The 11,594-nt window shown below is 42.5% G+C and overlaps 1 protein-coding gene across 1 annotated transcript in view; it reads left to right on the forward strand.

The window, feature by feature from the left end:
* The window catches only part of LOC306742619 (calcium-binding protein 8-like), a gene marked incomplete at both ends in the record, with an annotated part of 57,198 nt that extends 46,188 nt beyond the window's left edge, over positions 1-11,010 (forward strand). The window contains 2 exons of the mRNA XM_079225013.1: positions 6,151-6,307; positions 10,883-11,010. Coding sequence (XP_079081139.1) covers positions 6,151-6,307; positions 10,883-11,010 — 285 coding nt within the window. The remainder of the gene's footprint in view (positions 1-6,150; positions 6,308-10,882) is intronic.
* Between the last annotated feature and the right edge of the window lie 584 nt (positions 11,011-11,594).

An 11,594-nucleotide genomic window follows, 5' to 3' on the forward strand; every position in this document is an offset into this window, starting at 1 on the left:
GATCATTGTATCTCAACGGGACCGACCTGGTAAAATAAAGGCTAATAAAAAATTAAAAAAAACTTCCTGGTTAAATAAAGGTTTAAATAAAAAAATTAAAATTAAAAAAAACTCACAGTTCTTCCGGCACTGTCTAGCCTTGAGACTTTATGTGTCCTTGTGGTAGAGGAACAACTGAGGCTCCGATTTCCCGCCAGGTGTCAGTGCGAGGTCGTAGATTGGTGTTGTTAATTTGCAAACCTTTGTTTCCCCCGTTAGATTTCTGAAATTCACTTGTGGCTTTGTTTCCCTTGGCTGTCAAGCTTGTATGAAATCTTCTCTTCTGCTTCAGAGCCGTGCCCTCTTTCCATTCAAACACCCAGTGACGACATCTAGAGATCATTTGATCGGTTTGTGGTACTGTCAGGGTGACTCGCAATAAAACAAAATGTGAGCAGTGATGAAGAATGAACTGCAATTAGATCTCCACCAAACACCACTTCACAAAATCAACTTCAGATCAAGGCATTGAAATAAGTGTCAGATTTAAAGAGATGGCATATTTGACAACGAGAGTATTAAGGACGTGTTGAGATGTCTGTGGCTCAACTCTATTATTCTGCATTTAACTTTCTAGCACAAGCTTTTCCCCAACTGCATATGTTTCTAATGCATTAATATTTCTGCCATTTTAAAGGCAAAATCCTTGCCAGCCCATTGCGTTAGAGTTCAGATTAGCCAATAATTGGATTTGACAGTGTGTGCAGAGATTTATCTATAGCTGTGTAATTTGGCTGTAATGCAGCGGGGCTGAACTCAGCCGATGGATGGCTGCCGGCTCTTGGCACCTTCTCGCCGCCGGAGTGTATGAGGAGCTGAACACGCCTCATTTACAAGTGTAAAGAGGTGCAGAGCTTTCTCTTTACGCAGACTACCCGTCCTCCTCGTCAACCCCTAAATCCACTTTGCAGTGTGAAGAGCAGCCACACGCAATCGATTGAGCAAAATCGAAAAAAAAGTTCACGGTTTAATCCAAGGACAGTGTTCTGCTGGGTGGAGAAAATCAACCTCAGTGCATCTCTTTAGATTGAGCTTGATTATTCTTATGGTAATTGTGGTTTCATTGAATTTTGCTGATACCGAGGTGAAGAGATTGTTTAAATTGATAATGCATTTTTAAGATGGTATTTCTATTAATCTGTTCTCATGGAGATGTGCCTTGCATCACAGGCTCCCATTGTCTCCAGACATGTAGCTTGACAAAGTATGTGATGCAGTGTGAGAGCACAGTTTAAAAAGACAATGTAAAATGCAGATGACAGAATAAAAACAGCTCATCTGATAATGAGCATTTGTATTCTTATACCACTTTACCACCAAAATGAATGTGTATATGCAGGATATTTGAACACAGGGAAAACACACTAAATATAAGCAATATCCTTTCCCGTTGCCTGTAGATGAGTTAGTCTTGAGGTTTTCATATTTTTCTGTATTTAGGAAGTTTCTGACTAAAGCTAACGGCGCTCAGGGTGTGCCGCACATTCAGGTCATCAAATAGCGCCACTCTGTCACGTCCCTCAGTACAGAGGCACAAGCAATACATCCATGGGCCCTCTTCAGCTCTGTCGGATACAAAGCACATTATACCTTTCATAAAATATAATAATTGTCCAAATCCGTGTTTATTATATTTGTTTTTTTATGCACTTCAACGTGCGTCGATTGGCATCAGCCAAAATGTTTTGTGTCCACCTGGGTGTCATGTTTCTATCAATGCCGATCGAAGCTGGAGCAGATGAATACCTGCGAGTACTGCAGAGTCATTTGTCCCCAGAATGAATCCTGGTTGTTACCTTTCCCACTGAAGACGAAAGCCAGATTTGAGTGTGGGCCTTTAGTTACATCTCAATCATGCTGCGTTCTGTTAATATGGGGAAAGGTTATGTCAATGCAACATTATTATACATAATTTTTTTTTAAAAAGACGTGAAGTCACTGTCATAAAAGATCTCGCAGTAACACTTTGACACTCTAGTCTGAATTGGCACAAAACTTGAACTGTGTTTTTTTGGATGTAAAACATACAATTGTGGTATTTTAGCTAAAAATATCAACGCAGCCTCTGTGATGTCATGTCACCCATATCCATTTGTAGGGATTTGTTGTCACTTTTTAAACAGTATTTTTACTGTCAGAAAAAGAAAAAAGACTTATCACATCCGACCAGTGTTGATGTTGTGAAAACTCTTTTTAATTCAGATGAATGAGTAAATCAGAGAGGAGAGAAGAGGTTTTAGAGGCCATGTGAATCTCCATCATCTCTCACCTCGCTCGGTCTGTGATTTTGTGTCATTTCATGGCTCCTTGTCAGCTGGAACCACTGCAGGTTTGAACAGTATGTGACATTTCCAACTTCTCCAGGGTCTCCATTAAAAGCCCCCAGTGCCCGAGACATGTGATTACACTTCAGACTCAACTTCTGTGAAGAATGTGTGACAAAGAAGACAACTGAAGGTTTCCTGTGTGTGCATGGGGTTCCGTATGAAATTGTAGGTCACACAACACCGGGTTTCCAACTAAAGTTTTTTTTTTTTTTTCACTTCTGGTCCGCGGGCATCCTTCTTTTCCACTTCCCTTCCTTTCACCATACTCTCCCGTAAAGGTCACGCCACACTTAAGTGTGAATAGTCTGAGCAGGTCGATGGGATGTGGCATGGTCAAATAAAATGGCTTTTTCTTATCTGCCACCGGAGAGCTTGGCAAATGAATCTGGCCTCCGGCTCGCCCCACGCTTCCCCGGCAAATGATGCTCGGGCGGCCTGATGTCCACCGGCGATGGCGTCGTTAGCAGCAGCGAGGTTGCGCGGAGGTCAAGTAAACACAATGAGGCCGCCGACCTGTCTCGCCTGGGGAGAAGTGACACAGCAGTGACTTTCAGCGGAAGATGCGGCATGATCTCCCAGGGTGCATCTGTGTCATGAACAGCTCTGTTATCTGTGGTGCCGCTCAAGAGACAAAACATCTGTTTCATGCTGTTGCACATGACGGGACCGATTTAGACACACAGAACATGTGAGTTGCATATTTCCAGTTGTGTTGAGTTCTATGGACACAATTAGGATTCACCAACTGTTCTTAAGAAGAAACTTCTTCTTTAATTCTTAAATTCTACAATCGTTTTCATCATTTAATTTATTCATTACCTATTTTCCTTATTTTACAAACCATTGTGGTCTTTTAAGATAATTAAACACTACTAAAACACACTAACACGTCCAATGCTGAACGAGTAATAGCATCAAGGACCCTGGTCCCTCATTGCCAACGAGAGGAAGGAACACAACAACTCGGCAAATGCCATGCGAGAAACTCTGGTGCTCACGGGGGCCGAACGACAATGACCCACATTTTGCATACGCCGTTGGTCGAAGAGTGGCGTAATGTTAGTGAGTGGGTGAGAGAGAGAGAGAGGATCTGACAGTCTTTTCTTTAAAAAAACAACTTGGAGAGATATTAGTATATAAGACCCAGATGTTACTTTGAGCGTGCTGCGGCTCATTGGCATCAGAACACCTTCACTGGAGCAGAGCCTTTCTCTTTCAGACATCTTGTGATGGAAGCCTGTCATACCTTCATAAACGCTAAATACTCAGCAGTTGACAAGGACAGGAAAGCTTCTGGTCAATCAATCAGAGATCATCACAGTTACTGAATTTTATGAGATGTGTTTTAATGCGAGAATTGTTAACATTATGGCCCATTCATTTTTATAGCTGTTCATAACGTCAATGTTGATACTACATGTTTAATCCTTAGGGACTCACTCTACTAAAAAGAAGATCAACTTATTTAGTCGTTTTTCTGCTGCAGCATCTAATTTTGACACAAAGAAAATAAAAATACTGGATGTAATTTTACTAATGTAAAATAGAAAAATTAGACAATGCAATACAATTAAATCACAGTTTCTTGTGCTCTGAATTTATTACCCCTAAAGCATATGTTATTTATGACTATTCTTTTGTACCTTTTTTATTTTACCTTTTGTATTACCAACATTTACTTACTTTCCTTTGATCCGGCAAACCAAAGATGATTAATTAGCTTTGATAATGTCTCTCCATTGAGGTTGATTTGTGTGTGTGTGTGTGTGTGTGTGTGTGTGTGTGTGTGTGTGTGTGTGTGTGTGTGTGTGTGTGTGTGTGTGTGTTCATTAGCCCAGTCTGAGTTGGAGAGATAACAAATGGTATCGATGGTAAATGTGATTCATGTCCACTGTGATTTATACAGATATTAATGTAATTATGAGCCCATTGGGCTTGCGAGGACGCCCAGTGAATGTTATCCTTCTGTTCTTAGAGGAGCATCATTCAGTCCAATACTGCTGAGTGCTACATACACACTCTGGGGTTTGAAAAGTAGATTTATTTTTTCTTTTCTTTTTACCATGAGGAATTTATAGCATTTTCTTCTCTGCCACCTGTACAAAGATCTTGAGGCCATTCCATCAATATAGTCACCAGCTTTCTCACAGAGCCAGAACATCCATTTCAATCTATGTGGACCCACAACTTATTTCAAAAGTAATACAAACTGTTAAGAACCATTGAGTTTGTCCTTTGCAAGTTAATTAAACTTTTTATTTTCATTTGTTTTTTTACTTTTTTAAAGTTACGTTGAAAGATTTGATGGATTAAACTCACCGACTCGGTCTGAAAATGTTCAGAGGTGACTTCCCCGTCCTCCACTGTGTGACATCACTTCCGACGATGCATTCTTGTTCTGCATTTCCTTCATAATAAAACCGATATAAACAAATGTCCTGTCACACCTGCAGCTTTATATAAGATAAATACTTCCTAATTCTATTGTTTCACTTTAAATCATCATGTAATGCAAATAATGACAGGCACTCGTCATCTGGTGTTTACAGCAAAGACCATTTAGCAATTGTGTTTGAGTCGGTCAATATGAGAGAGGGGAATGCTTGCCAACATTCAGAGGAATTCAGTCCTTTCGACCGCTCCTGGACTCTTTGATATTGAATTTGGGTTTGTATCGCATTCTCTCTCAGCCTTTTGGCCAGATTGTATTATTTCTTTCAAGCGCCTCATAGAAAATATTATCACTCAATGTTAATGCTGTCATGTGTGGAGTGAAGTTCTGCTTTCAAGCATGAGGTCAAAAGAGGTCTTCCTCTTGTCAAGAAGTTTTCTCAACCTCTGCAGTTGCTCTCAGTAAGACGTTCAAACCTCTGTTTACAAGTGTGTGCGAGCGTGCATCTTCTTTTGGACTGGATTGTGTAAATGCTCAAACTGAACAACAAATCAATGTCACGACCGGGTGTGGTGAGACAGAGATTCAGGTGCAGAGGAAACACAACAACAGGCAGGTTTAAGGGAAAAATCAAAAAGGTCCTTTACTTGACAAAGTGAAAACACAAGGGAAACAAAACATCTCTCTGGAAACAGATACTCCCAGGCTTGCCGGCGATGCACACACACGGGGATTCAAAGACAATCTGGCAGGGGACAAGGGGAAACAAGGGAGTATATATGTGAGAGGGGAAACACAGGTGTAGGGCATAAACAATCAGGGGAAACACATGGGAGTGGCTGAGGGCAGGTGAATGGAATCAAACAATCAGGAGACACACACACAACCAACAGGGCGTTACAATCAATCCCTTTCTGGCTTCAACTCCGGTGCATTCCATTTAATAAACGCATTAAACTTTGTGCGACACTGATTAAAGTGAACGCATCAGAGCGACGTCTGAGGGCCACTGGGATGTGCATTGTTAAAGAATTACTACATGCGTGATGATTTATGCATTTGAGGTTTTTTGTCTATTTTTACATTGCACATTATTTATTGTATTGGCAGCAAAAACTGAACAGAAGATCTCTGTGTGCCGCACCGCTTAAGGTGACCGTGTAATGGAGGTTTTTATTTATGTGGTTTTATTGAAGCTGGCACACTATTCCCTAAAACTGTGGGAGAGTCGAGTCACATGAATACACATTTAGAGCGTGTTTGGTTAATATGCTACCCTGCTGCTATACTGCAGAAGCACACAGTGTATTTATGAGAAAGGAAAATGGTATCTCTCTTTCTTTAAAAAATTAATGAATAAAATCTCCTCTTCTCATCTGTCTCCTCCTGCAGTTCGACATGCAGAGAATCACCCTGGAGGAGCTGAAACACATCCTGTTCTACGCCTTCCGCGACCACCTGACCATGAAGGACATCGAGAACATCATCATCAACGAGGAAGAGAGCCTCAAGGAGAACTCTGGGAACTGTCACGCAGAGTATGAGGGAGGTGAGCTAACTTTACACACATGACACGCAGGTGTGTGTGTGTGTGTCAAGAGAGAAAGTAATCCATACTGTCAGGTAGACAGCTTCCTCGTCAAGCTCTCTGGAGTCACTGCACACCTGCTGATTTATTGATTCGGGGCGTTGGGAGTGACGGAGTCAGCTGGTCACCGGTTCAGAAGTGACGTGGATAAAATATGCATGACCTCGCTCTGCAAAAACTAGCCATCCAAGATGTATGGATCAGAGCAGCAACAGGGTTAAGGGCAGGGGGAGAGATCACAGGACTTTTTCCACTCTCGCCGTAAAAATGGGATACGTAATAATTTCTTTCAAACAAATTATATTTTAGTATAATTTAAGCAATATATTTTTGTTTTCACACGCCTTGTTTGAATTCAGATTCAGTGAGTCAGCCTTTTTGAGGTCCTGACAGAACGAGTTTCATCGAAACGAGGAGAGATTGAAAAGCACTTGAGTTTACAAAAAGCAATTCCAGTCGAATAGAACACAGTAACTTACAGACCGTCTAGAGCCACAGTGGCCAGTATGTAGTCCAGTTCTGTATTAGCAGCATATGTGCACGGCACTATGTTGAGAAGCATCCGCTCGGCTGTAGCTGAGCAGATGTCTTGTTGCTGTTCAGCAACAGCCAATAGATGCGTTAAAATAAACCTTGTTACTTTATTTCATTAACTCTCACTGCCCCCTCAACACGTCCCGCTGTTCACTCTCAGGTTTGTTTCTTTCCGTCTTTTTCGGAGCTGACTAATGCGGCAGCAATGCAAGTAGAAATGTCACACTGACAAAAAATGTTGAGCTGTCGTATGTGACATTACTGATTGTGCGCGTGCCGTGACTGATGATAGGGCTCTGAAAGGCGGTCCAATGAAATTGCACTGCCGTCCATTTCGTCCAGACACTAATCGTGTGAGTTTTGGGTGGAGGAAAGGCTGAGTCATAAATTCCCACGCAGTCCCGGAGGCAGCATGGTCGCTCAGGGTCTGTAACTACTTTGTTGTGCAGAATTAATAATGCTGTATGTTTGAAATTCCACAGCACTGAGATTTTTCTTTCTATCCAAGGTTGTGTATATGTCTTCTCTTGGCTAGAATGATGTCCCCCTTGACCAAACACCACCTGCCCCTGAATCTGGCCTGTCGTGGGGGGATTCACTTTGCCCGACACTGGTCTCAATGTCAATGGACACAGATTCAGCCGGCACTTTATCAGGGTCTTAAAAAGTGGTGTGGAAGGATGACAACATGATATTCCTGTTGGGTTTATGATGATGACGAAGAATCACTGCAGGCTAACATCCGTTAGCCTCAAGGTCCACGAGTACCACCTGCCACCCACAGGGCCACCAAAATGGGCTCCGTTATGGAGAAATCAATACGTTTTGTCATCGTGAGTTTCATCATTCCCCTCTGGTGCTTATTGCTTCAGCTTACTGCTATATGAGGCAGCATATGAGGCGCTTGATTTCCCTCTGGCTTCAATTCACTCTGGAATCAATACGGTGTGCGGCTGAAAAACAACAGAATACAGGATCCAGCGGATCCATAGACGTTCACCATTGCTGAACAAATTGACTCAGAAGTGTAGAGACGCACGCCGGAGCGGCAGCAGTCCAGGAAGCGCCCGGCAGTCAGATGCGAGAAATCCAGTTTGATCCAATCCAACTTTTCCATGTACATGCATATCAAATTAGCTATCGAGCACATGAGGTGATTTATTTAACATTGGGAAGTGCCCATTGTTCCGATCGTCCATTTTACCGAAACCCCAATAGAGCGAAAAGGTCCAAGCAGACTGAAAGCCTGACAGACAATTATTCATAATTCTACTAATATTTTTTCCCGAAGGACAATTGCTCCCAAAACACAAACTCTCCATGCAACAAACAGAAGCACATGGCTAAATATTATGCAGAATGATGTGATTTCCCTTTTCATCCCCTTTTTTTTAACTGGTGAACTCATGACCCACCCCTCTGCCTCCTGTTACTCTTTACCTTCATTGAGTTGGTTAGATGAGAGGGTAAGAACATCATGTAAAGCCAGAGGCAGAGTAGGGTGCCGTGGCTATGGGAGGAAATGTAACCTTTTGACCAAAAAAGTCTGATGACATCATGCTGCATAGTAATTAGCCATGTGCTTCAGAATTTGTATTTTCGGAGCAATGAGCCTTTGGAATAATTATTTTCAAATTCTTTAGAATATGTCATGGCACTTTTAACATTTCCAGTTTCAATTGTTGTAAAACCCTTCATTGGATGGTTTGAAATGCAAGATTTTTTGTTTTAGATGTTGAAAAAGGGGATCCTTAAACCAAGGATCCTATGAATTTTTAAATCATTTCTGAAACCCTAGATCCCAAACCTCAGCCTTAGAATGAAATCACCAACAGGTCAACGGATTTTGAAGCATAAGCGTGAATGGAAAGCCATAAGTCAGCAGCTTGGAAACCAGTGTATAGCTTATTACACCTTCATGACCACAGTGTCCACTGGAGAAAATATTTTGTGGATATTTGGCAGGGGTGTAGTTACTTTGGGTGGCTGAGGAGGTGTTTTATGAGGCTAACAGCAGGTTCAGGCGACTGGACTGAGCATTAATGTCTGGACCACAACTCTCCTCCCGTCTCTGCAGTCCAGCTAGCAGCTGAAGAACACATGCTCTTTCCATTCAACTCACCCCGACTTATACGACTATAGATATACTTAAAGTTTAAGCTAGCTGGAAAGGACACACACTTCTGGTATTTTATTGAAACAGTTTTGATTTATAAGTCAGTTGCATAATCTCATCCCAGAAGGTTTAGCTTGGTTTAATGAAATATGATTGTAGCACTAACAGTCAGTGTTATGGGGGGATGTTTGGTTTGTCACAGCAGCATGTGGCCACAAAATTAGGGAAAGCCACTTGTGTCTCGGAGATCCCCGGTTCAATTCCCAAACCTGCAGTTTAGAGTGAAACTGACCAATCTGAGGTGCTGGTGGCCAATAGATGAGACTGTGGTTTCACTACACAGGTGATGGTTCTTAGCGAAACCAGCCTGGTTAAATTCAGGTTAAAAACAAACACCAACCAAGATAAACATTCATCCAGTGTTGGGTTACATAACCTTGCTTATTGGCTAAGAGTGCCGTGTTAGATAATCCATTTGGCTAAAACATCCCACCACGTCATGTTTTTATATGATGTGAGAGTCTGGAATAGTATTTTTTTCAACTGGAGATTGCCAACTATTGACACACCGCCTCAGCCCAGGCCAAGAAAGATGTCGCAATCTCTGTCTCACTTTCCACATTGCGTTTTCTTCAGAAGAGCACTCAAGAAGCTTTTTTGAAAACCTGACCGCTCCTTGCTCTGAGAGTTATAAATAGAGCAAGTGAGAGTATGAGCCATGTAGCTGTTGGTCATTGGCCCAGCTCCCCTCATTAACGCAGCCCTCGGTAAAACCATTTCAAACAGAGCTGCTGTTTAAGGTGGCGTTTTGGAGCCTGAAGGTTTTAGAAATATAACAGAACGCAATGCAACAACCAACACACGGTTTAAACAAAAAACGAACTGTGTAACAGTCATGAAGTTTGTTAATTGCAGTTTTAGTTTTAGCTGCATGTAACTAACATGAACTAGCATGTAACTCACTAAGTTTGTTGGAGTTTTTTTTGTTCATGTGATGAAGATTACACGTCTTTTTTTTTCAGAGAGGTAAAATCAAAGGAGTGCTCCAGTGATTTAGTATTGCACTTCCATAATCTCAGTTTATAAACTGCACAGGAATAGGCCACTGTTGTAGTTTTGTTGTGTAAATAAATTATTGTTGAATCCTTAAATGCCTGTTTCCAGTTTGTAACGAAGGCTTTCTTCAATTTTTAAATCCGATGTCCGAGCAGAGATTGTATATGTTTCCAGACTTTCGAAAGCTCCCACTATAGATGCAGAGGATGTGATACAACTGCTTCCACAGGCCGAGCAGGACTGGATTTGCTGTCCGTTCTAACGTGTAATTTATTCAATACTTTTAAACCTTCCCATTCTGCAGTACACTGTACAGCGTCCAGACCAGCCGGGCGTTGTGCTGTAAAATCAGTCTGGTCCTGTGAACTGTGACGCTCCTCTCGGTGTCCCTCTCCACGGATCACTTCCCAGTCACCCGCTGCTCATTCAGATGGTATCGAGAGCAGAGCTGTTAATTCTGCTCGGCAACACTTCGGTGTGTGTGTGTGTGTGTGTGTGAGAGCTCACGACTGGAAAATGTCTACTTTGCCGTGTATCTCTGTGGTACACGGCTCAATGTTCATGTATGACATGTTTTCTGTGCAGCTTATTGTCTTATTGGGTTTAAAGATTTTGGTCGAGATGGAGTGGAATTGAATCATATCTTATTCAAGCCCCTTCTAACTTTTTTTAACCACTGGATTATACTTTCTCTGTCATTAATGCATCTTTTATGAAGGAGTAAACACAGAATGTGTACCCTCTGACATCCATTTGAATGTGTAATCATCTGCACCCAGAGAAAGAGCCTTTTTAAACTTCTGTTTGTCTCCCCCTCGTTTCTATTCCAGTTCACCCTGCGAAGAAGAACCGCCAGACGTGCGTGAGGAAAAGCCTCATCTGCGCCTTCGCCATGGCGTTCATCATCAGCGTCATGCTCATCGCGGCCAATCAGATGCTGAGGAACGGCATGGAGTAGCTGCGCCCACTGTGATCGGGGTGCGGGGAGCCAGCCTGCATGTGCATGCTAGTGGGTGAGGCCAAATCCCGGTTGATAGGAAAAGAACTACAAGGAATTACGTTCAAATCCATTTTTCAGACTATTCTCAGTGGCGCGAGTGGCACCTCTCCACCCGACGTCCAATGAACAAACCGTGAAGCCAGCACGAGGAGTCACACAGGACTCCTCCCCCTTTACCCCGACAGGGACACTCAAGGGCTGACATTACACATAATAGCTGTCATGTCTGTTTCCCTGATGCAATAACAAAAAATAGAAATTACACACAAAAAAAGAAGAAAAAATAAATCAGTTTGAGTGCAGGAGTTCAGAGCTGCTCGCTTTCACAGCAGGCGAGATGTGACTGCGGACCTGTCACCCACCAGGAGTCTGATAAGCCACCAGAGAGAGAGAGAGAGAGAGAGAGAGAGAGAGAGAGAGAGAGAGAGAGAGAGAGAGAGAGAGAGAGAGAGAGAGAGAGAGAGAGAGAGAGAGAGAGAGAGAGAGAGAGAGAGAGAGAGAGAGAGAGAGAGAGAGAGACCTCGCCGCCACTCAAGCCCGCG

Source organism: Taurulus bubalis (assembly GCF_910589615.1).
Source record: "Taurulus bubalis genome assembly, chromosome: 10".
NCBI lineage: Eukaryota > Metazoa > Chordata > Actinopteri > Perciformes > Cottidae > Taurulus > Taurulus bubalis.